This window comes from Python bivittatus, unplaced genomic scaffold (assembly GCF_059951505.1).
Source record: "Python bivittatus isolate LINGU-HERP-01145 unplaced genomic scaffold, Pbiv_v1 ctg000220_np1212, whole genome shotgun sequence".
In the NCBI taxonomy this organism is placed as follows: domain Eukaryota; kingdom Metazoa; phylum Chordata; class Lepidosauria; order Squamata; family Pythonidae; genus Python; species Python bivittatus.
Genome location: NW_028277048.1, coordinates 21,148,635 through 21,175,529, shown reverse-complemented (window position 1 = coordinate 21,175,529; position 26,895 = coordinate 21,148,635). Strand labels below are relative to the sequence as shown.

General features: G+C 43.1%; 1 protein-coding gene and 1 long non-coding RNA gene across 4 annotated transcripts in view; one reads left to right on the top strand and one right to left on the bottom strand.

Annotated features, from left to right (window-relative positions):
* Positions 1-1,952: 1,952 nt before the first annotated feature.
* On the bottom strand, positions 1,953-6,968 carry BCDIN3D (BCDIN3 domain containing RNA methyltransferase). The gene is made up of 2 exons (XM_007420737.4): positions 6,712-6,968; positions 1,953-4,723 (listed from the first exon to the last, which is right to left on the bottom strand). The coding sequence occupies exons 1-2, from the start codon at positions 6,928-6,930 to the stop codon at positions 4,133-4,135; spliced, it is 810 nt and encodes a 269-aa protein (XP_007420799.1). The 5' UTR covers positions 6,931-6,968; the 3' UTR covers positions 1,953-4,132.
* Positions 6,377-26,895, top strand: part of LOC112540724 (uncharacterized) — a 46,061-nt gene continuing 25,542 nt past the window's right edge. Inside the window, exons 1-5 of one of the 3 annotated variants that reach the window (XR_015795690.1) lie at positions 6,703-6,791; positions 7,390-7,490; positions 12,687-12,837; positions 18,646-18,778; positions 19,604-19,802. This is a non-coding gene — a long non-coding RNA (uncharacterized LOC112540724). Of the gene's footprint in view, positions 6,792-7,389; positions 7,491-12,686; positions 12,838-18,645; positions 18,779-19,603; positions 19,803-26,895 lie in introns of all 3 variants that reach the window. The other 2 variants (XR_003084803.2, XR_015795691.1) reach the window with 2 other exon arrangements.

Genomic DNA, 26,895 nt, shown 5'->3' with positions numbered 1-26,895 from the left:
GATCCTTTGGGCCAAAGGTTTCCCAATAAAAGATAACATTAACAGCAGTATCAGTGATGCTGAGGAAATCAAAATGGGCAATATGGCAAATATGTCATCACAAATCAAGCGCCACCCTCTTTGTACATGCATCAATATTATTCGCATGTACAAAGGAAGTGGAACTTAGCTCACTCTGCCATGGCAGCCATCTTGCCTGTTTTGACCCCCCCCTCCCCTTGTGGTTGCTGATGCATGTTAGGCTGTAAAGGAATTTAGAGCTGACCTTGAGGACAGGGAAGTATGAGCATGCCATTAAGGGAGACTTGCAGAAAAGATTACACAGTCTGGAGTAAGAGGGGAGTGGGAAAAATAAAGTAACCCTGTGTTGATTTTGTTCAGTATAAAATGGGACAGAGAGACACTCTGTTATTCTGCTAGACCCACCTTCTGAAGGCCCCAGATGGAACTATAAATGCACGGTCTAGCTGTTCCCAGTTTCCCCTCTGCATGGATATCACGAGGGAGCAGCGATAAAACGGAACCCTGTGTATTTCGGGTCTCTGAGCGAGGGGTGAATTTTTCAGGTGCTTTCCGGGGCACTGCTGTGATGCACCATATCAAAAGTAGGGGGTTGCCCCAGAGGCACATATTTTTCCCAAGGAAATGAAAGGTTTGCATTATACGATCAAGGGACAAAGGATGTAGGGAAATGTGCACTTTACACAGTATAATTTGGCATGCAGCATAGTGAGACTAAAAGACGAAGGCACGAGGTGAGTCAGAGCTGAGTGTGACTCTAGGGAGAGCTCCATTTCTGGTCACCAATTGACTGTGATATTATAGGGATGGGACCGCAGCTCACAGAAACTTACACTTTTTCATAAATTTTATTAGCGGAAAAGGTGCTATCAGACTTCTTCTGGGCTCTTTTAGAAGCATTTGGGTAACTTTTGAGTAATGGGTTATTCATGTGTACTGTGTGAATGATTGTAGCAATCTGATGGCCCTTGCATCACTCACTATGGCGTCCCTGTGGTTATATTTATTTAAACTCTTTATATGGCCACCCAACTCATAAATGTAATTCTGGTTGGCTAACAAAGGATTCAAAACAAAACAAGATAACCAACAAACACAGAACCATAGCTACACAGCATAAATCGAGGCCCAAGATACAGTAGGTTCAGAATCTTAAACAATTTTCCAGATGCGTTGATAAAATATCCTAATCCGATACTTGTGGGAAAAGCCAAGTTTTTAAAGCATTACGAAAAGCCTGTAGCATCAGGGCCATTCAGATCTGGGTGGGGTGGGGGGGAGAGGGGATTGGTGTTAGGAAAGAGCAGGTGCTGTGACAGAGAAGGCATGCCTCCTGGGTCCCAACAGGTGGTTTTGTTTCACAGAAAGACCTGAAGCAGGTCTATTCTGTTGGATCTTGTAGGACAGGCAGGCATAACCTGAGATTAGTAGGCCTGCTAGTAGCGCTGTGCCAGGAAGGGCTTTATAGGTGATAACCAGTAACTTGAATTGCACTCAGAAGCTGATAGGAAGCCAATGCATGGTGGTAGGCACATAACTGCCCACACCACTGCATTCTGGACCAACTGGAGCTCCTGAATGGTCTTCAAGGGCAGCCCCATGTAGAGCGCATTGCAATAGTACAGGCAGGAAGTGACTGTGGGCAGGGCCTCCCAATCTTAGATGGAGTCATGCACTAGATGGACTTGTGGAAAGGCCCTCTTGGCCACGGCTGCCACCAGCTCAAGCAAGAGCCATGAATCCAAGAGGACCCCCAAATTGTGTACCAGTTCTACCTGGGGGAATATGATCCAATCCTGAACTAAAACCAGAATGAATGAATAAACAGAGACAAAGCTTATTAACACAGCTTTTTGCTGTCAACCAAATAGTAAAGCGCTTAAGTTTTATTCCTTGAATCTGCTTTTTAAAATGTCTATTTAAATTTATTTATTAGTTTTTCAAATTTATATAGCCAAATGTGACTCTGGGTGGCATACAATAAAAATAGAACAATTAAAAATAAAAATTTAAAAACCATTAAACAATTAAAACATGAAATGTAACTAAAACCATGGGAGAGTGCCTTCAAGATCTTACATGCAATACAGATAGTCCTCGCTTAACAACCACAATTGGGACAAGCAATTTCATTGCTAAGCAACACAGTTGTTAAGTGAGACATCAAGTGACCACAATGGACTTACCACCTCACTTCTGTTACGGTCATTAAGCAAATCACCCACAGTTGTTAAGCGAGATATCATGTGAACATGACTTGCGATTTTACTGCTGGCTTCTCCATTGACTGCTTGTTGGAAGTCGGCTGTGAAGTGTGCAAAGGGCAAACAAGTGACCACAGGATGCTGCAATGGCCATAAATGTCCGCCAGTTGCAAAGTGCCTGAATCTTGATCCTGTGTTCATGGGGACGCTGCCGTCACCCCTGCTCTGTGGAACTTGCCCTCTGAGGTGAGATTGGCCCCCACTCATGGCCTTCCGGAAAAATGTTAAGACCTGGCTCTGCCACCTAGCATGGGGAGATAATGAGGGCTCACAGCACTGGGGGTGGTTGGTCGTTTGAGGATGCTCCCTCCGTCTTTTAACCCTGTATATTTTTGTAAAGACTTTTACTGTTTTTTATCGTTTTATTTGTAAGCCGCCTAGAGTCACTTATATAGTGAGATGGGCGGCATATACATTTGACTAATCAAATAAATAAAATAAAAATAGACCCTCCCGATCCAGGAACAGGTGCAACTGGTGTACAGCACAAAGTTGCTCAAAGGCCCTCCTAGCCACAACCGCCACTGTTCTTCAAGCAGGAGTTGTGAGTCCAGAAGGACCCCCAGACTGCACATACATAAAGCACAGCAGTAAGGATTGTAGCAATATAACCATGTAGAGGAAGATCACTTTTATATTTTCAAGAAGAGTTTGGCTACATGTACCCCTAAGCATCTCCTTTGAATTCTGAAGCAGCAATGATTTGTATAAGGATCTCTTTTGCCGAAGTTAAGGAGCACAAGAGATTCTTTATGAATCCCTCTTTCATCTGTATGGCTTCTAGCACTGTTTTTGTCTTACAGCTACCTTTTCACTCTAGCTCTTAGTCCTCTGTTTTCTTCCTTTATTCTACTTTTGGTCTTTCTGCCACTACCCTATCCCCATGTCGGTTTTCCCCTTGATTGAGTCTGGTGGCAACAGTTCACACTCTTTTTATTCCCCTAGCAATTCACACTGGCAAGAATACCAAGCTATCCATAATCTATCATTGCACATACTTTGTATTTGCTTACTCCAAAATCATCAAAGGGGGAATATGTCTGTGTGGGAGGCTGAACGGGGGCATACGTGGATATCCTTAACCTTCTCTTTTTCTGGTCAAGAGTACTTCCCTCTGTAAAATTATCCTGAGGGATTAAGTAGCCTCTTCTTCCTGTGGTTCTTTCCACTCCACACTTCTGTGTTGCTTTAAAAAAGAAATCAAATGAAAGCTGAGCCTGGGATGCAGACAAAGGGTCATGTAAATCTGGTCTGCCACACTGAGACTCGCTCACTCCATCATGTGCCTTTGAACCCAAGGAGGAAGGGAAGTTTTATCAATACAGTTGAATAGCATTCAGCCCCCCTCCTGGTTCTGATGGGCCTGAGCAGGCTTTAAACATTCTCCCTAAAAAGTACTGCCGTTTATATTGTCAAAATATAAATTTTATCAAGAAATAAAATAAACAGCCAGTGTAGAGCCAAAAGAAAAAGCCAAAAAGGATATGAGGCTTTATTTCTGAAATAACGGAAATCAACTTTCTGTGATGAGAAAAGAATTGCAAAACTTGTGAGTACAGAAACCAGGCATATCTATTTTCCTGTTTCTGGAGGATAAAAACATTATCTTAAACCTTGCTCCCATCTAGTGGGAATCCTTTGTTTATCATCTGTCTCAAAAATGTTGAGATTGCAGCAAGAGTTAAGGCGTATTGATAAAGCTTGAAAATAATTTGTTATAAAAAATGTATGATTTTCAAGACCCCATGTTACTCTTACAGTTCAATCACAGCACAGCAAAAGAGTTGGTTCTCCCAATAACCTGACATTTGCTCTTTGACTAAATGCAAAAATGTACGAGTCCTAAATTATCCCAAATGCTTTTTCTCTTTCGATTTAAACAGCAAGAGGCTCCTATCCCAGCTAGTGCTTCCAAAGCAACACACAAACTCCATGGCGCAGTCTCTTGTCAAGATCTGAGTTATCCTCTCAGCCATGTTCCCTTTGATGGTGAGAGAACGGAAATGGTCAAAGTCATTCCGGCCCAACTTCCGCAGGCGACGAGCAGCTGCACGGTAGCATTTCCACGGCTGGGGTTCAAGGAGTAAGTACATACATTTAGAGGCAAGGCAAGATAAGAATTTCACCAGACCACTGTCCCCATGATTCAGATGGATCCACATAGTTACAGACATGCAGAAGCAAATATCAAACCAAGAGCAGCCAAACTTGTTCAAATAGGAGCTCAGCAGGGTCTCCCTTGCACTGGGGTCCATGATATCAAGAGTGGCATAGGAAATGAAACCAGGAAAAGGGCTGTGTTGTTTGGCTCTCTCAATCAGCTCCGCATCAATGTCGCAGCAAAGGAGGCGAAGGTCCTTTCCATCCACAGAATGCTCCGGGTTGGTGTGGTTCTGCTTAAAGCCAAGGAGGTGTCTGTAGAGGGCGACACTGAGTTCCTGAAGAGAGAGGAAAGAAAGAAGTCTCTCATCTTTTGCATTAGCACACTCCTAGTTGTCCACTCCTAGAATAACTGTAATTGCCCCTCCATGACCCTAACCAAAGTTCAGCCAACGCATAGTTCAGTGTCAACAGATCTGACTCCAAGTTATATGAAACAGTCTTTTTCTGCTGTTGCTGACTGTAATAAATAACATCCCCATTGGATCTATCTACAGACACTGTAATTCAAAAGGAGTCACCTGGGAGGTAGACAGCCAAGTATGAAGGTAACTATCTCCAACAACTCAGATTCTACAGGACATCGGCTGGGACCATCCTATATAGATGTTACAGCTAACTCCATAAAAGAAATCCAACTGTCTATATAGTATCCCATTTCTTAGGGGTTTCTTGAAGTGAGCCACCTATGGACTTCCAGATGTGGCTGGACTATAATGTCAAATCATCCTTCACCTTTGCCAATTCTGGCTGGGGATTTGGTGAGCTGGTCCAACACATCTGGAATACACCAGGATGGGAGAGCCTGAGCTACAAAAAATGCTTTACAATTTCTTGGAATACAGGTAGCCTGGATTCGCTGGACATGCTTTGTAGTTGGGTTATCTGCACTTCGGGAGATTGATACTGAGATCAATACTGACTGGAGTATTAGGAGATAATTGATCACACACACAGCAGGAAAGCAGAGAATTTCTGGAAGCCTGGCACTCAAATAAAGGAACCATTAATCAATATATGGAGCTAGATATGATATAACACCCAGTCAAGCACAAAATCCAAATCATACACGACAAACAGACAAGGTAGACCAATCAAATAGATTTGATCCCATTCCAGGCACCAACTAATTGTGGTAAACTTCCTGGGAAACCTTTGTATTAATGTCCCAAAGCCCAAAGAGTCCAACCTCAAGGTATGTTAAAAAGTGCCTTGTTGGATCTGGGCAAAAGCGTATATTAGCCTTTTAGATACTTTCTGGTGGCTAAGCATAGTACAAAGAAAAAAATAGCATCCACAGGTAAGTTCTATTCAGGGAATCATCTTGCCTATTTCATACTGATGGCATCATTCCATTTAATCTTTGATTATGTGCCATCAAGTTGTTTTTGGCTCTTGGTGACCACATAGATAGATTTTCTCCATACAGCTCCCAAATTAATGTTGTATTCTGTAAATTAATGGTTTATCTGTGCTGATTGCAGATAATTGGACATGTAGTCCAACAGTGCCATGCTGTAGAAGACTGCCTTTGAACTTTTGAAGCATACATTTTTAAATGGGGGGGGGGGAGATGAAGTAAGTCAGGTTCCAGCTAGAGAAGCAAGTATTACAAAGCAAGGCCAGAAAATGAGGCTGTAGTTACCCCTTAAAGCAGGGTTCCCAAACCGTGAGGCATATGTCCCTTGAGGAGGTGTGAAGAACCTTTTAGTTGTACATTTCACAATAAATCCACAATTCCCAAAGTTTCACTGTATTGTTTTCATTGTTCACTTTGGTGTTTGGACTTTTAGGGGAGGTGTACATGAAGATTACCCTAATGCAGTGTTGTCCATGGCTGGCTGGGGAATTCTGGGAGTTGAAGTCCACTCATCTTAAAGTGGCCAAGTTTGGACAACACTGCCCTAATGGGAGATGTGACAGCAAAAAGTTTAGGAACCCGTGTATTAAAGGATATTATTGTTTGCAGGGAACACACACGCAGCCCTCAGACATCTTGCAACATTTAAGATACCGCAATACCTCACAAATCTATTTCCACGGCCCAGTACAGAGAGAAAGGAAACAGAAACCTGGCAGACGCATCTGCCCAGTGTATAACCCCAGTCCTCACGCCACCCTTAGGTGGCCTCCCTCTCTCTTCGCCAAGAACAGCTGCAACAGCCGAATGTCCACTGGCAAGCAAGAAGAAACAAAGGGCGGGGGCAGCTGCGCTATGCAGAGATGCGGAGACCTCCCCTCCCGTCCCGCTCCGTCCCTTCTTTACCCCTGAATTGCATCCAACGTCCAGGCCCAAAAGGGGCCCCGCGCGCGGGTTTGGGAACAGCTTGCTCAGAAGAGTCGCAGGTAGGAGGCAGACGCGCCCCTCGGGCGGATGGAAGCAGGAGTAGTTGGGGAAATTCCCGTACGGCGCCGCCCCGCCTGGCAGAACCGGGAGCTCGGAGCCGGCGAGAGCCTTGCAGCGCGCGCTCATGGGCGCCTCCATGTTGGGACCGGCGGGCTTTCGTTCCGGCTAGGAACGGAGCTGCAGCGGCGGAGGTTCCGGGGGGGGGGGAGAGAGGCGGGTTAATAGCTCCGCTTTCAAACGGGGGGAGAAAGTCGCTTCTGCGCGAGCTTCTCGCGATCTCGCCCCCGCGCGTTCGCTTTGTCGTTTCCACAAGCGCGGGCTTTTGCCCGGGCTGCAAAAAAAAAATAAAAAATCCGGATGGCTACGAGGTAGCACCAAACAGATAATGAAAACTTTAACTTTTGGGCGGCAATTAAAAAACCTGAGTTGAGGACCTAAAGGGGTAGGCAGAGAGGAAGGGTGAGCAGCAGAAAGGCTGGGGAGGACTTGCTTCTGAGTAAGTTAGCGTAGGATCAGGCTGTCTCTGAGGGTTATATACAGCAGATATATGTGAGTCTGGATCCATCTGATCTGTGGATCTTCTGAAATCACCATCAGGGTTTGCAGCTTCTCAGTCTGTTACAGTCACAGAGCGGATAATTGTGGTGCCAGAAGATGGACCTGAGGCACAGATTCTTATGAATCGCCACGTTTTATAGGTGAGCCGGTTGAAATTGCCGTCAGATCTTAGATTGCACTCATATTCATGTAAATGAGTCATAACAATCTTGGACCTGACCGTTTGAGGGCCACCATGACCCAGAAACGTGTATCAGAACTATGAATCCTCCAGATTTTACAAGGGAACCACTTTGTAAAATGCCTGTCACTTTCCTCAGCACAGAATGAGCCTCAGATACCCTCGCCTCTCCATCAGTTTTGTGCCAAGATAGTGCCAAAAATGGTTGGAACTGTGATAGTAATGGCTGGGCATGTAGAAATGATCTATGATTTCATGTTTTCAGTTGGATCCAATGAAAAAAAGTCATGAGGTTTCCCTGTGGGTAGGACTTTCGTTTTCTTTTATTTTGTGTTACAGAAACAGTCGTCTAGTGCCCTCCAAGTATGTTGGACCACAAGTCCCGCCAGTAAAGGAAAGTATAGTAGACAGACTGAAGGATAATACAGGCCCTTACAAGTAATGTTGCTAACTAGCAGATGGATGGAAGCAGGGTTATTCCCAATATAGGTTATAACTGGGTGTCATATAACTCAATCCCTCCTTTCTCTTTAACATTCTTTTTTACATTATTGGAAAGGAATGCTCATTAGACCTCAAGCTATACACAGTAGTTATGAATTAATTGCTCAGCGCCTTCTGACTAAGAAAAATGTTTGGTTCTGTCACACGGCATCAAGCATGCAAGGTCTATATTATACTAGGTATAGCATAAATATACATTTATAAATCTCAATGCAAAAAAGAACATTATTATTTTGCCAGCAGATAAGGGGAACACTACAATTATTATGAAAACAGAAGACTATCAGAAGGTCCAGAACTTCTTAGATCCTGCAATATATAAATGATGTGATGTGACAATGTCTTGCATGAAAGTAATCAGCTCATCAAGTCATCGTCAATCGTACCTGATGTGCACAAAAGCCTTTGCAGGACAGAAGCCTTGCTACCACGTTTGTAAGGGTTACCAAAGATCCAAAAAGATCGATGTTTGTGCCATTGCATCCAGTTGTGAGCACCATTGGTTCCCCTACATAAAATATTGCCAAAAACCTAGCTGCAGATTTATAGCCTTACATTGGACAATATATGCCAATATATATTAAGGATTCAATTCACTTCTTCAAGAAACTCAATAAGCTCAGTCGTGGACAGCAGAAAACAAGCCCAACAAAGAAAGAATGCAGGTGGGGGGGGGGGAATACTGTCTGGCTGCCCTTTTTTGCCGCCACCCCCCCAATTTGGCAAAATGCCCTCTTCAATGGGACATTATCACTAGCTCCATGGGAGGATAAAAAGGCAGCCTTGGAGATAGTAACCCATGAGTGCAAACTGGGATTTGATGGCTACAACCAGTAAGTGACTAACTTGCTTCATTACTTCAACCAATTTACTCTTTAGTATGACTAATTCTGGATCCAATTTAGACCTTAATCTTATACTTCCTATCTACAGATAATTTCAGTTGAAATGGGGTTTCAAAATGTATATGCATCACCTTGAGTTTTATTTATGTTAAACATGGAAGGAACGATGAGCTCAAACCATAGTAGCTTAGCTGTCAGTGCACGAATTTCATAAACAGGAAGCAGTAGCTCAGTGTTATGGTACATACATAATGGTGTTTTGAGTACATTGTATTTGCTTCACTAATGAATCACAGACATCAAAGATGCAGGTAGGGTGCAGGTTACTGCTTGTAAACATGCCAGCGGATGGGCTGGAAATATAAATATCTAATTTCCATCAGTATAGAATTATTATATTACTCAAGTAGAGGAGGAGGAGGAAGAGGAGAAGAAGGAAGGCAGAAATGTGCCTGTTAAGACTTTGTACTCTCCCAGTGCTGGATTTTCTGAAAAAATGAATGGGAAAGAGGCAAATTCTATCATATTCTTAATTTCAGTAAGGCCAACTTACATATCAGTAGTATTACTATTGATAATGAATACACTGACAATCAACATTAATCTAAAACTGTTAGTGGCCCTGATTTAAAAGCAGCCATCTCAATTGCCCCGTGAAAAGGTTGCCTCTTGAAAAGCTTATCCAGTCCCAAGAGGGGAAGATCCTAATTGCCCTTGAAAGATGAGCAGCAGTGGGGACCCACAAATCTTGCACACAGTCTAGCATATCTGAAGATGCAGATACTCAGAACAGGACAACCCCAATAGTGCTTAGGCCAGCTTATCTGGGAATAAGCCATTCTCAATGTTCCTTGAAGCCCTAAAGTAGTGTTTCTCAACCTTGGGAATTTTAAGATGGGTGGACTTCAATTCCCAGAATTCCCCAGCCAGCCATGCCGTAAAGTATCAGTCAGAATGGCTCATGCATGGCAATAGAGGTGATCCCCTAGGCCAGTGTTGTCCAAACTTGGCCACTTTTTCCCCATGGCTGGCTGGGGAATTCTGGGAGTTGAAGTCCACTCATCTTAAAGTGGCCAAGTTTGGACAACACTGCCCTAGGCAGTCCCCAGGGGTTGGTGCCCATTCATATCAACGATGCCTCTCCATGAGCCCATTCATGCTTGGCATCAAGACAGTCAGTGCTCTCACTTGCCAGCAGATGGAGCTGTCTTTTAAGAACCCCTTTTCCTGTCAGGATGCTTTGCAAAGGGTCTCTTAATTATACAGTTATTGCCCCCCACCCCCCACCCCCCACCAGGCCAAGGGCTGTAGATTAAGAAAGTCACTTACGAGCAACAATCTCTCACAATTACTCTAGCATGCTTTGGACAATATGTTATTACATGAGTTTTTATAGGAGCCATCCTGTGGGCCACACTGAGGGATTCAAGGAGAGAACCCAGCTTCTTCAGCCTTGCTAGGAAATTATCAAAGAAAAGGGCTTGTTGCTCATACCTCTGGCTGAATGAAAGCTATTGGAGGTCCAGTGGTCAGACTTCTTCAAAATACCCGGAAGGTGGTTGCTATCTTATATTTAGTTAGCATGAATTAAACCCAACTCAGAGTTCAAACCTCCCTCCTTCCTTAATCTAAGAAATTAATGTTAATTAATTTTGAGAGTTGTAAAAATAAACCAGTTATTTTACCATGGAGCTCAAAACAGTACTAGCACTAGTTCTGCCCTGGGTTCCTGGTGGCAGAGATTGGATTTAACACAAAGTATCATCCCCCTCTTCCTGCTTGCGCCCAAGGCTACATGCAATAAAAATCAGCGATATCAAAATGACGATGTCATCCCACAGACCCCACAATTCTGAATTTGTATCATGATATCCAGTGTAAATATGTTACATCATAATGTCATCACACGCGTCATCTTTTGCTCCCTTGTTTCCCCTGCTTGCGTGCTGTTATTTCTCAGGTGCACAGTTGCCTTTGTTTCAGTGAAATCACTGCTTATTCACTCTATGTAACTGTTTTAAATTGTTAAACACACCTGTTGGTCTTGGCTTTATTATTAATTTATAACATCATTTTTGTAATAATAGTATTCCAAGGTATAAAAAAGCTAGCAGGCCTTTTTCAGCAATGACCCTATATAGGTTAATTTTTCTCCACCTGAAAAACCATTTGATGCCATTTTTTATTTGAAAAAAATGTCAAGACTTTTTCATTTCAGGAATCTTTTATGATTTGCTATACCATGATTCATTTTTAGGGAGACGATGTGTTTTTGAAGTATTTTCACATCATGTTTTATCTTAAAAATGCATGTCACTTTGTGAGGACTCTGCCCTGAAACGTGTTCTAGAAATCTGTAAAATCAGTTAATCTTACTTCAGCAGATACTCTTAACATTTTTAATTAAGTGTACTTAAGGATGAGGCTGTGATAAGAATATTCTGCTCTGTAAACTGTCCTTTCTTGTTCGTCATGTCACAGAAAGCAGGAAGGACAGCTCTGCTGGAAAGATTTTCTTTTTCACTTTGCTTGCTTTTTGAAATGGGAGCCATTGGGCAATTTTCTGTACAGTCCTTTAGATATGGAAAAAATGATGTGGTCATAAACTCTCCTTGCGCCCACAGAGACTGTATGGATGGTCCCTGCCCATTTTTTTCTCCATCCTGGCAAGATGGTTTTACAGTCTCCTCTGAAAGCTATTTAGGGCCCAGTCATTATCCCAGATGTTATCAACTCCTTTAATGCTCACGTACCATCTTTTCAAAGCAACAACTTTTGTGTCCTGCCTTCAGTGAAAAGAGGGTCTCTCCCCCATTCATTCTTCCCTGTGTGTTTATATCTATCACATAACATTTGGGTTTTGTTTTTAAGAAAAGGTTACACCTATTTTAAGGTGTACATGACCGTTCTTGTGTGTTTCCCAGTTCAGAATAGTGGCAGCCCTACCACTGATTTCTGGCAATTGTAGACGCAGAGAGTTGCCAGAGCCACAAAAATGGTTTGGGGGAGTGGAGACACAAGCTTTAATGTAAGACCTGAACAGAGTTTTTGTCATCCAGAGAAAGGCTGTGCAGGGCTTCAGATTCAAAGGCAACGAGATACTTTGGAGTACATAGGGACATTCAGGTAGCCCCTGTCTGGAACTCCTTAAACCAGTGTTGTCCAAACTTGGCCACTTTATGATGAGTGGACTTCAACTCCCAGAATTCCCCAGCCAGCATTCTGGGAGTTGAAGTCCACTCATCTTAAAGTGGCCAAGTTTGGACAACACTGCCTTAAACCAAACACCAGGATCTGGATTGCAGTGCAGCTGTGGAGAGCCCCAGGAAAAGATGAAGCAGCTGCTTTAAGAAGCTGCACACGGAGGCTACATGAGTGCACCGGAAGCACCCTTTTGTCTTTGAATTTGAGGCATTGCACACCCCAAAGAAGAAACGCCACCAGCTCTCCCTGGCCAAGGCACCTGTGGCTCAAAGTGGTCCTCACTGCTTTGCTTCAGCTATCACAGTCCCCTGCTTAAATTTCTGCCCAGCTGTCTAAATATATGGGCCATTCTTGGTAACCTGAGAATTTTCATTCATCCAGCTTTTATTCGCTAGGATACAAATAAGTGGCAAACAGTCTTAATATGTTAGAAGCCCTCCTGATTCTCATTGTTTTCTCTTGATTTCCTTGTAAGCCACTAGCTTGAAAAAAAAAATGTGCTGGAAGGCAATACTGTTCTTCCAGATAAAACTAAGCCATCAGTCTGACTGACCTAGCAGAGAGCATTGATGGGTTTTCTACCTTGTTAACCTGTTTCTCAGGAGGTTACTTCAGTCCCGTTTGGAGAAAACTCAGGTCTGCTGTGCCTTCAGAAAATGTTTCTCCACATCCTCATCTCTAAGCCATGAAACTCCCTGGGTGATCCTGGGCCTCCCACTGTTTCTGCACCGTCTTACTGGGTTGCTTGCAAAGGTAAAATAGAGATGTGAAGATAAAAGGGAATGGAAAATAATATAAATGCTGGCCTGAGCTTATTAGGGAACAGAGGGGATTTCTCAACCAATCCTGACAGGCTAATACAGCCCCAGAGGAGGGCTAAGAAGTAACATCCCCCCTGCCCATTGGGATTGGGGCTTCCAGGACAGAGAAGATCTCCATAAAGGTGGTGTCTTCCTTTTCCAAGATTTAATTCAATTTAATTTTGTCAAATGTATATGGCTGCCCATCCCCCACAAAGTGACTCCGGGTGGTGTACAATAAAACCAGGAATTAAAATATTTTGCAAACCCATTAAAACAGTAAGAATAGATCAAACCATGAGAGGGAAGATGTTACATGCAATGCGGCCAAATAACCTGGCAAAGGCCCTCCTTCATTCTGGCCAATCTGTTATAGGTGGATTTTCCGCTGCATTTATGCTACACAGCTTTTGAGAGTTAGGCGAGGCAGCTACTGAATGGAGAAAGCCCCCGAGCCTTTGATACTGGTCGAAAAGAGCCAGTCTCAGCAGATGAAACACACTTGATCCCAGGCATAATAACAGATGGTTAAAATCAAATAACCTTTTACAGTAGTTTGAAAGAGGAAAGGAGCACATCCTCTCTCAGCTGCTGTTCTCCCAATCAGGGAATAAAGAGGGTTAACAGACAGCTGCTCTTTCTCCTTATGGTTCCAGGCTAGATTTTGGATTGCTGACCTACAGTGTTCCACTTCTAGTACCAAGATGAGGATGATATCACCACAATTGCTGAATGCAAAAGCACACTTTGGTCGTACAAGCAAGAATTTCCTCACCACAGAGGTGACAAGGGGAGACAGCTGAAAGAGGCCACAGTACTATAACGTTGGATGTGATGAAAGGAGAAGTCATTACATAGATGGGAAAAAAATCATGAAGAATCACATGCTTGCTTATTCCCATCAATACATGAAATTGGTGGTGGTTTTTGTACTGGCCTTCTTTGTCCTGGAGGGGCATATTTTGGGGAGGTGTCCCGCAGGCTCATGGCTTGCGCAATCCTGCCTTACGCTCATCGATGGAACAAGAGATTAGTCAGGCTGGAAACAGAAGGGGTAGAAGATAAGTTGAGACCCACTGATCTAACAAAACTTTTCAAGACAGGGGAAGATTTGGGCCCTGTGAGCAGGTCCAGACAGAAACATTTTCCTAAAAGGCAACAAGCTGAATTTTATCTCCCAGAGCCCATTATAAAAGCTCCATATAAACTATAGATCAGTGTTTCCCAACTTGGGCAACTTTGAGACATGTGAACTTCAACTCCCAGAATTCCTAGCAATGGACATATTGGCTGGGGGATTTGGGGAGTTGAAGTCCACACATCACAATGTCAGGTTGGGAAATACTGCTGTAGAGAAACGTAAGAACCTGAAGTTTAATCCATTATCCTACTATCAAAGTAGGAGCAAATCTGGCAAGGAGGCTATTCCAAAGGGCAGACACTAATTCTGAGAATACTTACAGAAGGGAGGAACAAGCAGCAGCCTTTTCTGGGACAACCATGTCAGATGGGTTGATTGTGGCTGGAGAAGGCAGATATCCAGCTTCCAAGCCATATAAGACCATTTAGGTCAAAATCAGCACTTTGAATTGCCCCTGGAAACCTATGGGAGCCAACGCAGGTCCTGAAGTCCAGGTATAACACACACAAAGTGTTGCTTAGCAAAGCGGCTGCTGCATTTTGCCTTGACTTCTTGCTGGTCTTTGGAGGCAGCCCTCTGTAGAGTGTACTGCAGTGGTCCAGAGGAGAGGTGATGAGACCATGACTCACAATGGCAAGTTCTTTTTTAGGGTTCCTCTCCTCCCTCACTCCATTTTCCAGAGCTTTATTTTTTAGCCAGTCATGCAGAAAATATGAATTCCCAAAAATGAAAACCTTCAAAACAAAAACTATTTCCATGTGTGGGTCAATGCATTTTTAAAAGTTGTATCAAGTGACAGAATATAACACTGCACTGAAAGTAATTTTCTTAGAGAATTATTCTCTTTTAAGTGTGAGGTACTGATACAGGGTAGTGAATTAGTGTCAAATTCTCCACCCACACCATGAGAGCTAGAAAGGTGAAGGTCATCTTTGTTTTATTGTTGTTGTTGTTTAGTCGTGTCCAACTCTTCGTGACCCCATGAACCATATTGCGCCAGGCCTTCCTGTCCTTCACTGCCTTGTTTTACTGTTAATGAAGGCCAAAATGCCCAAGGCTGAAGCTGTATTTTCTGCTTCTGCAGTCCTTATTAGAGTGTCACTAGTTTCTAGCATTAATTATATTCCCTGTCCTTAATGGCTACATCAGAGCTTACTTCTGGATTGCACACCAGGTTCCGTACAACATTGATTCTGTGCAATGATACACATTTGCCATGTTAACAAGATGCATTTGAGAATTTAGCGAAGCCAGTCTTTACCTTTGTAGAGGAACATGGACAGTGGAAACAAGATTCCTCTGGAAGCTTATTAAGGAATGGATAAAGATACATTTGAGCTGAACTCATCTGAAGACTATGCTGTTTTCTTGGCAAGAGTATGGCCTTTTCTTCTCTTGAAATGTTCTTTCACCTTCCCAATTGATTTCTCAGTCCTGCAGGTGGCGGCAGTTGGCTGATGTTCTCAAACTCAGACCTGGCCTGCTCAATATTTGGATAGGAGATTTCCAGGCTATAGATCATCAGATGTCTATCAAGACCCCACCCCATAAGCTTGACTTAAAGGAGGATCTATGGAGGGAAGGAATTCCAGGGATTCCCCCAGATAAACACAATTGCCCACTGCTCGGAAAGTTTTTGTATTTAAGAAAAAACTAGAGTTTTTCAACAAACAATTTGCCTTTAAAATATCTTTGATTCACTGAGATTGTAGTAATGGAAGCAGGCAACTTTCTTCTGTCTAGCCATCTCTGTGGGGAGAAGGCAATCTTGATTTCAGGAATTTTCAAGAAACCTGGTCATATCAATTGGGGAAAAATTGGCTTACATTTTAATAAGAATGTACAGTGCATTTGGAAAGTATTCAGACCCCCTTCACTTTTTTCAATTTTGTTATGTTGCAGCCTGATACTACAATCATTCAAATTCATTTTTTTTTCTTATTAATCTACACTGAATACTCCATAATGATAAAGTGAAAACAGAATTTTAGAAATCCCTGTAAATTTATTAAAAAGGAAAAACTGAACTATCACATTGGTATAAGTATTCAGACCCTTTGCAATAACACGTGAAATTCAGCTCAGGTGCCTCCCATTTCTCTTGATAGTTGCTGAGCTCTTTCTACACCTTGATTGGAGTCCACCTGTGGTAAATTCAATTGATTGGCCATGATTTGGAAAGGCTCACACCTCTCTGTAGAAGGCCTACAGCTGACAACGCATACTGTATCAGAGCAAAGGCTGTGAGGTCAAAGGAACTGCCTGCAGAGCTCAGAGACAGGATTATTGCAAGGCACACATCTGGGGAAGGCTGCAAAAAAAATTCTGCTGCACTGAAGGTTCCCAAGAGCACAGTGGCCTCCATAATTCTCAAATGGAAGTAGTTTGGCACAACCAGGACTCTTCCAAGAGCTGGTTGCCCGGCCAAACTGAGCAATCAGGGGAGAAGAGCCTTAGTAAGAGAGGTGACCAAGAACCCAATGGTCACTCTGACTGAGCTCCTGTGTGGAGATGGAACAAAGTTCCAGAAGGACAACCATCACTGCAGCCCTCCACCGATCTGGGCTTTATGGTAGAGTGGCTAGACGGAAGCCTCTCAGTGCAAAACACATGAAAGCCTGCTTGGAGTTTGCAAAAAAGCACCTGAAGGACTCTCAAACTGTGAGGAACAAGATTCTCTGGTCTGATGAAACCAAGATTGAACTGTCTGGCCTCAATTCTAAATGTTATGTCTGGAGGAAACCAGGCACCGCTCATCACCTGCCCAATACCATCCCAAGAGTGAAGCATGGTGGTGGCAGCATCATGCTGTGGGGGTGTTTTTCAGCAGCAGGGATTGGGAGACTGGTCAGGGTTGAGGGAAAGCTGAATGGAGCAGAGATCTCCTCAATGAAAACCTGTTCCACAGCGCTCAGGACCTCAAACTGGGCTGAAGGTTCACCTTCAAACATGACAATGATCCTAAGCACACAGCCAAGACAACACAGGAATGGCTTAGGGACAACTCTGTGAATGTCCCAGAGTGGCCCAGCCAGAGCCCTGATGTGAACTCTATTGAACATCTCTGGAGAGACCTGGAAATGGCTGTCCACCGACAGTCCCCATCCAACCTGATTGAGCTTGAGAGGCTTTACAAAGAAGAATGGCACAAAGTCCCCCAATCCAGGTGTGCAAAGCTTGTTGCATCATACCGAAGAGGACTCGAGGCTGTAATTGCTGCCAAAGGTGCTTCAACAAAGTACTGAGTAAAAGGTCTGAATACTTAAGTACATGTGATATTTCAGTTTTTTCTTTTTAATAAATTTACAGACATTTCTAAAATTCTGTTTTCACTTTGTCATTATGGGGTACTGAGTGTAGATTAATTAGAAAAAAAATGAATTTGAACGATTGTAGTATCAGGCAGCAACATAACAAAATTGAAAAAAGTGAAGGGGGTCTGAATACTTTCCAAATGCACTGTACCTAACTCACATTTCTCAGACCTTTATGCAAAATGCAACTGTTCTTTATAAGGTAATTTTTTAAGCCCGCCCCAAAATATATACAGTAATCATATTGGAGGAATACATGCAGCAGAATTCTCTCTATTGGGTGAAAATCATACCCCAAAATGTATTATAATAGGGAAAATTTATTTCAAAATATATAAGGGAGATTTCACAGATACATGGGGGAATGCACACACATGACATAATCCTTTTCTCCCAAAAATTGGGCTGAAGAGAACGCTGTCCATGTTTGGTCAGTACTTCAAAAAAAAAAAAACACCATGCATGTGAAATCAGAAATTATGGCTTTTGAAAAATGATAAGCAATGTCCACATTTCTGCCATACAACAATGTAAGCAGCTTCAATATGTGGACCTTTCTTGAAAGAAGCAGTATCTTCCTAAGCATATATAACACTAACATGGTAGCAGCAACAATAATGTATTTTATTATACAAAAGGGAAGACCGTGGTGACTCATTTTTAAAGACTCGCCCAGAGCAAGGTATTAGCGCAACTGCTCTATGGGGCTGTCAGTCCTGGAATAATGATTTCATCCAAACTTTGGAAATTGTACAAAACCATTTCCTTAAAGGCATAATGATGCTTCTGCTAGGAAGTCTGCCCATTCTTCTCCAGACAGTGCTAGGCTTCCTTGGAGAAGAGCTCAGGTTCAGGAAGCCTGAATTAATACGAACACACCCACCTGTCTGAAGGATAGTAAATCCCTCGTTAGCTTGTCCTTCAAAGTGCTGAAGCATCAGAAGGCATGGAAATCATTACTGCAATCATTCTTTCCCATCTACAGTATAAATATGCCTTGTTGAATCATCGTGAAAAGCTGGGAGACTGGAATTATTGCATGGTTTAGTAGGCTGAAAGCAGATCAGAGCATCATAGGTGAACCAACAGCCAGATCAGTACTAGTGGAAATGCTGCCCACAAATGCCTAGTTAGCATACGTGTGGTGATTCTTTGAGTGTAACAAACCTGAGTTATTACTATCAGTCACTCAAGCAGTGGTTGTTGAAATCCATTAAGTTGATGCAGGGGAAATTGCTATAATGTCTTGTCTTATATAAGGGCTAATAAGTAAAATGTATTTTACAAGCTAATGTGCTTTTTCTAGGAACTTTCCTGGGCAAAAGATAGAATGCCATCATGGGTGATTGAGACTAATAGCAGTGATCTGACATGGCTTAAGGGGGTGCAAGGATCAAACCTTGATGGAACGTCAAGTAAAGGGAGCTTTCAGCAACTAGGTAAAGTTTGCAAGGCGGCTGGACTATTCCAAAGATCTGTTAGTACCCAGAAAACTCAATTAAGTATGAATCAGTGGAAAAGAAGTATGCTTAGTCACTGAGCATTGTAATTTTGGAGCCTGGATTTATTGTTCTAGTCTACACTTGCTTTGAACAGCCACATGTATTACTTATGATCATCAAAGCAGTAACAATTAAGTGGATCAGATCAAAATAGCAAAATAAATAATACCCAGAGAAATTCATCTTTAAGATGTATGGGAAAATAATCTTTTGACCCAGCATCAACATATCAGGGAATGAAACCTTCCTTGGGGGCCAGCAGTGATGTTACGACAATGGTCTTGTCCTAAGGCTCTCATCACGTGTATGTGTATGTATGTAGGAGAAAGAGAGTTGCCAAAAGCTAGTAAGCATCACCATTTATTCTCTAATTGGGATCAGTCTCAGATTATCTCCCACACTCCTCCTATATTGCCTGTCTCTCACGCACAGTGATCTTTGGCCATTAGCAAGTGTTCCTTGATCTCCTTTCCTGCTCTCCAAACGAAGGACCATTTTACTTAGTAGCTGTTTTGCAATGATTAATTAGCCACCCTCGGGAAGAAAGTTCAATTTTTCATACTGAAAAAAACTAGAGTTGGATCAACTAAGTTCCATTCCCGTAGTCAGAATGGCAAAGGTAGTTGGATGTGCAAAGAGAAGCCCCACACATGGAGCACCTCCAAATAAACTCTCAATCCTCGCCCTCCTTATTAGATCTTCTGATTGGAAACCATCCCCAAGCATCTTTCAAGCTATTGCTCTTGCTGCTTCTCACTACAGGGAGAGCTGAACGGCCATATCCTTTGCTGTTCACTTGAAACTGCAGCAAAGCTTTGGCTACTGAGGAGAGAACTAGCTGGGCCTCAGAAGATGGCAACAATCAACTGCACGCCCAAAGGGAAGCTGCTCTGTAAATTCAGAAAAAAACACAAGGGGGCAGTGACTGATTGGATGCTTTCCTTACTCCCATTGCAAGCAAGTAAGTTTGTTTTTTCTTTTTCTTTCACACACGCAGATACAGGTGGCTGTAAACTGTAATCAGGAACACAGGGCACAGGAATGAGCACTGAATAATGCATGCCTGGGAGCAACACTGAGATGCGTTGCTGGTTACTGTAATGCCTTAGCTAGTTTAAAAGAGGCCAATAGAAGAAAATTGCCTGGGTGAAGTTGCACACCAAGCCAGCATCATGTTTCAGATAAAGTCTTTAAACACTTAAATACTACTAAGTATGTGCTATGGAACTGGAAAAAGAGCAGGCAAATAACTTTTGTGCAGCTTACAGAGCCACTAAACACAGTTTCCTGCCAATCTGAGACAGGAAATTCTACACAACTACAAGTGTAAGCCATAATGTGGCTTAACATGGCTGAGAAAGAAAATCCCAAATTTCCCCATCTTCCAGAAATCCTGACTCTGCCCATTGGGCTTTATTGCCCCACCTACTGCACCCCTGGCCACAAAAAAAGGAAGGAAGGAAGGAAAGGAAAGGAAAGGAAAGGAAAGGAAAGGAAAGGAAAGGAAAGGAAAGGAAAGGAAAGGAAAGGAAAGGAAATGTGATTTCAGACCACCGAAAAGTTGCCACCTTCCGACATAGACCATCAACATGGCTCCCATCTCCAGGCCATGGATGATTAATATGCCCTAGGGGCCAGTATAGGATAATGCAGTGTTTCTCAACCTTGGCCACTTAAAGATGGGTGGACTTCAACTCCCAGAATTCCATAGCCTGCATGCTGACTGGGGAATTCTGGGAGTTGAAGTCTACCCATCTTCACTCGGCCAAGGTTGAGAAACACTGGTATAGTAGCTAAGGGGCTGAACTGAGAACAGAGGTGTCTAGTTGCAAGCTCCTACTCAACCATGCAACTTCAGCCATTGTTTCTCTGCTCAACCCACTCCACAGAGTTACTGTTGTACATATCAAATGAGGGTTGACCCCCATGGATGCTGTTTTGAGTTCCCTTGGGGGGAAAAAAAGCAGCATACAAATATAAGAAATGTTGGAGTAGAGGTGCACACCAAGATGCATATACAATTTTGAGCAGACTCCAAAAAACAAATGTGCAAACTGAGGGAAAAATAGGAGGAACAACTCACACTCAGGGAAATGCAAAATGGTAAACATTGTGTTCCACTTGACAGTGCAATCCACCAACTTCAATAAGTCCTTACATATATCCGAAGCCAGTTTTAAACACACAACTTTTTCTCCACAGAAATTGCCAAAAGTCCTTCCTTTTCTTAAATCTTGATTTCCTATCCATGAGCTTAACTGGATGACCTCAGATGCTGGCCTTATGAAAGAAAGGTTAGCCTTGTCAGACACTGAAACCAAAGTTGCCCTTCTGTAACCATAGCCCTTCGTGACCTAAGCATCAAGTCACACATTCACGAAAAAAAAAACCTGAGTTTTTGCAAGTTTTTACTTGGGATTTTTATAAAAGCTGCAGAAAAATGTATACCTCCCATTTTAGAACAGAATTGAGCCATAAACCTCTCTTGGTGTAGATGAAACTTCAGACGTGTTCAATATTGAAAGCGTCTCTGGGATTAATAAAAAAAAGACAAAAGACTGTATATTGGCTGAATGGCTATATTTAAGCTTCCTTCCAAGGGAGATAGATATTCCTTTTGGATGGTCCGTTATGTGCTGTCGCTGTTAATGGTTGATTATGTTTGATCAAATTGGTGTCAGTTCTTAGCACCCACATAGGCAGACCTTCTCTGGAATAAGCCATTGTGGTAATGCAGATTTTTATTCTGAAGGGCTCTTTCCACATTCTCTGGTTGAGTCCTTTTGGATCTCCAATTGTTTACACATCTCCAGTCTTTGAGTACTACCAAAAATCTAGTAAATCCTAGAGCCTGAAGAACAGGTTCCATGACCACTATGTCCAGCAAAAGTGGGATGTCTTTGAGGATATCATGTGCTTGGAGGGGCATTTGGTGTACTAAATCTATAAATTGTTACCTTTCAAGGAGACTTTCAAATGTGGAGCACATCCTTTGGAACTCATTCCCTGCCCTCAGAGAAAGTGTTACAGATGTTTCTTGTCCTGGTGTTGCCTTCTGTGGAACCCAATAGTTTTCTGATAGGTCTAGAGTCGTGTTCCTTGTGTTTAGAAGTTCTGAAAGATTTGGGATGATTGAATTACACTCTATAGGCATGTTCCTTTCCTTTTTATTGGTAGTAGCATTGCTCCTTCAAATCCTTTTCACCTGGGATGGCATCCAAAAGTTCTCAAAAAGCAAAAGTGAATGGACTGTTGGTTAGACTAGGAACAAAGGATCCCCTAATTGTCCAGCCAGTGATGCCTCTGGAGGGAATGCTGCAGATCCCATTGAGTATATGGGCTGTTCAAATATTATTACAAGCTAGAATTGTCAAGACTTCTGGCTTACTGTGAATGGGGAGATGCTAATGCACACTGCCCATTCACTCCAGCTCTTCTTACTAACAGGAACAGAACTGCCTGGAAGATTAAAACCAGGTCATATGAATGCGGCTTGTGTGCCCCAAATAGTCTTTCACTTCTTCCTGATGATTGTGTCCCAAAATACTGCTGCCATTTGCAATGGGTAGAGGGAATGGCCTTGAGGGACAGGATGAAGATCACTACCAAAACAGCGGTCAGATAAAATAAACCTGAGTCCAGGGCAGAACTATAACTTGAGAAAACATCTCAGACAAGCTCCTCCCTGGTTCTCAGAAAGATAAAGGGAAGGAGGGGGAAATGCATTCGGGCTTGCAAGAGTCTTACATATCAGTCTACTCATCCCATTGCATCTGATGAAGTGAGCTGCAGTTCGCAAAAGCTTCTGCTTTTTAATAAAATGTGTTGGTTAGAAAAGTTGCTACCAGACTCCTCCTGATTTGGGGCGACCATAGACTAACATGGATCTCCTCCTCCAATAACTAGCTAAAGGTGAAAGAGTTCATGCAAATATAGGTCAGGGTGTTTGGCAGTTTGTATGTTCCAAAGAAGCAAGATCACTAAACCTTCCTGCTATGGACTGTGAAGTTCAAGTCTCCAATAACACTAGCAGATTCACGACGTATATTTTGCACAATTGTTTAATCAGTTGCCAGGTCTGTTTCATTTAAAAAAAAAAAAGGTACAATCCAATGTTTAAAAAGCCTCTTTCAAACATTCACTCCTACCTCTAAATGTGACCTAGGATTGAATTCTGTAGAAAAAGGGTGGGACAGTACAGAAGCAAGCAGCCTCCTTCTCAGCAGTTGGGGCTTCCCAGCAGGTGGAGCAGATACAAGCTCCAAGCTAGTGGCACAATGGTGGCATTCTGTTGATTTAATCCTCTACCACAGTGTTGTCCAAACTTGGCTACTTTAAGATGAGTGGACTTCAACTCCCAGAATTCCCCATGCTGGCTGGGGAATTCTGGGAGTTGAAGTCCACTCATCTTAAAGTGGCCAAGTTTGGACAACACTGCTCTACCAAGAAATAGTTTCATAGGAGGAAGACTGCAGCTCCTAAATCAAGCTTAGGCAACCTATTCCACTCCAGAGGCTTTTAACTAGGGTTCTCTTGGTTGGGGCTAATGGAATTGAAACCCCAAACATATGACAATAGGAACCAGTCTTAAGTTGATCATGGCAATCCATTCCAACCTGACTTTCAAGGCAGCTTCCCCAATCTTCTGTCCTCCAGATGTGCTCAGATTACAACACGCACGATTCCTAGCCAACGTCTCTAGAAAGCCTCAGGTAGGGAAAGGTTGTTCTAGGGGCTTGGAGGCAAAATTGAGTTGGAGGGTATGAGGTGAGTCCAGCCTTTTGGAACAGTAGGTGTGCCCCTCCCCTTTCTCTTGCTCCCACAGTGGTAATTGATTTTTACATCCCACAGCAAGGTGTCACACTTGCTGGGACTTGATTCATTCATTTAGTAAATCACATTGTTAATTATAGCCTAACATTTGAGAATCACATCATAAAGGCAAGTAGACTTGGGTATATACAGAGTTCTTCACTCCCGAACAGCCTCTCGTACATTGGGTACGAAGGAGTTTATATCAGTGGCAGAACATCAGTGTGGACCACTTTTCCCATCCCTAAACTGGCTGTGCTTATTTGCTTTCACAAGTCGTACTGCTTCACCTCTTTCTTATAGAGGTGCTTTTGATCTTCTACCTTCCATCCTGGCTTTGAACTTAAAAATACATTACACAGATTGGGTAGAAAAGAAAAAATGGCAAAAGAGCCTTGCTGGGTACGCGCATGGCAACTCTCTCCTTCTGCCCTGATGCGGCATTAACGGGCAAACTGCATGATGTACAAGGACTGCAGAGAGGCAGGCGTGCTTGGAGAGCGGCTGCAACAGGACAAGGCTCAGGACAGGACAGCTTGGCCCTTGCTGGTGAAATCCCCCCTCTTTTCTTCATGGGCCAGCATTGCCACAGACCGCCCAATGACGCATTCTCCTCTCCATTCTCAGGGAGATCTCAGATAAACCACCCCTATCAGCTGAAAGCATCACCTTTTAAATAATAGTTTCAGGCTGCTGGTCTTAGCCTTCAGCCCACAGTAAGAAAATAACTGGTTGATTTCCAAACGGGGAACATTAAGAGCCAAATGGAGATGGAAAGATACTCTGGTACTCTCTTGAGTTCATTTGGGCTGTAGCCTGGAGACATGCAGAGGTGGGAGGTGGCACGTAAAGTAAGTCATCTCTCTGCCCTTCCAAGCTGAGATCGCCCTCTGGTCAGCAATAAAAGTCCTCTTAAGTTAACCCCCCATCCCTCTGCTCTGAAGGCTCCTGGTCACAATTACTCTTTTTTGCTAAAGGCTCTTTGGAGACAGGGACAAGACCTTCAGCACTTCAGTCCAACTGCCCGACCCCTCACAGCCACTATTTATTTACCTTAACACTTTTTTGAGGTTTGGGAGGGGATTGCCAACTGCTGACCTCAGCTCTGGTATCTCTCCCCAGCTGTAGTTCCCCGAGCTCCCAGGTCATGCCACACAAGTGCCATGGAAGAGTTTTTCTAGAGCAGAGCATTGGCATGCTTCCTCGGTTGGTCTGAAAAGCTCCAGCAGGGTCCACAAACACGAGCTCTTCCCAGTCTTGAAATCAGCCTGCAACTTGCGCAGGGCAGGATTAGCTGAAGCACCTTAATGTGTCTGCATAGCACACGGACCTGATGCACTCAGGCAATGCAACCAAAGGAATACATTAACCTGGGACAGAATGTACTGCTTGAATAACTGAGCAACCTGGGAACAAAACATGCTGGGAATGCTGGGGAAGCGAAACAGGTTTCTGACTGAGCACAGCTTGGATGGCAGAGTGCCAGGGAGCCCCGTCTCATGTGTGCAGAGATCCTAGGAGGGGAAAGAGGGCATTCTAAAAAGAAAAGCACTAACCAGCAAATAAATCAAGAAACAGGCACAGCATCGTCCAAGACATTGCCTCTCTCTGCAGGTCCAGGCTGGTAAAGGAGTCCTGGGTTCAGCTCTTTCTCAATCATGTGGTTCCCTTGCTGTTACCCCAGACTGCCAAGGGATACCAAGCATCATCGACATAAAATCATTAAAAGTAATCTGATTGTACCTGGTGCTGTCCAGGCTCATGGGATGCCAATGCCCATCCTCTCCCATGCCAGTAGGGGAGGATGGGAGTCCAGACAAACACATCTTAGAGGCTCCAAATTGGGGAAGACTGCTTTAAAAGCTCCCTGGAACATGCACCCCAACTAAAGCCAAGTATCAGCATTGTTGTTTAACCAGCAGATATTTGGGGGTGGGGGGGGACCCATGGCAGAATGCAGAGGGAGTCCATTTTTCTCCCAGCCCACGGACTTCCAATTTCAGCAGTCTTCCTACAACCCGGGGATGAACCATCTGAACTGTAGTGCTAAAGTATGTCAGTGCAGCAGAAACATGGAGCAGCAAGGTTTGGTTTGGTTTTAAAGAAAAGAAAGCCTTCTAAGCCTTCTCTGCACTTAGAATACTTACTTTACCATTTTTAAAAAAAACACTCCCAAGAAGAAGAGGAACACACCTTTTGACAAGTGATGTCATTGCACCGTGCTATTCCCTGGAGACCTTCTTTAAAAAAAAAAAAAAATTAAAGTGCAATCCTAAGTTCTAAAAAAGGCTGTTTGCTGCTGCCACCGTCATTCAACATCTGTCAGCATAGATAGCAGGATCCCTTCAAGCAACACTCTGCAAGTATGTTTTTAGGCCTGGATGATTATACAGAAAGTAGAAAATAGGAAAAGTGGCTATGAGCCATTGCACAGGACAAGTAACAAGATACTTTTTAATGGATAAAAGTGATTAGGGTTACAAAAATGTCTTATAGGAGAAGTAAGGTTGCCATCTATGCTCCTTCATCTTCTAAAGGATTATTGGAAAGTGCAAAGTTATCAGAGTCTCTTAAGGAGAATGAATAAATCCTTTTAGAAATCCTCTTTAGATTTTGTTATGTATGAAGGTGCCATATTTTGGCAGGGTGCTCTCCATCTACAAAGCCTGATCGACCACTTACAAAATATTGGGATAATAAGTAAGGACTCAAATCAACGACGGTTCTCTATGCGTTGATTGCCTTGTCTCCTTCTGGGCACTGATAAGCTCCTGGAAAGATCTCACCTGCCCTACCACCAGTGCCCCAAGAAAATGATGTTTGGGTGGGGGAAGAGCAAGGACAGGTGAAGACATGCTATAGGAGAAGCACATGTGTAAGTACATGGTGGCTTCCACCAGTGACTGGGGCCAGAGCATTGCTCCAACATTGTCCTTGGCTAAGCAAGACCACAAAGATCATTTTTATGAGGTTCACATTCCCCTCCTTCTCTGGCTAGCCTGGAATTAAGGCAGAAACAAAAATATGCAAAAGAACTGAACATTTTTTAAAATATATCCTCAACTAGAAATTGGGAAATTAAATGGAAAGGCCAGATAAAATGATTTCATTTTGTGTGCCTCAACGGTCTAGCAAAAATGAAGGCCCCTAACAGAGTGCCACCAAGAAAGTTAAGCAGATAAAATCTTATTATCCAGTTGGATGGAAAAGTGTCTGAGAACCATATATAATCCACTCAACTC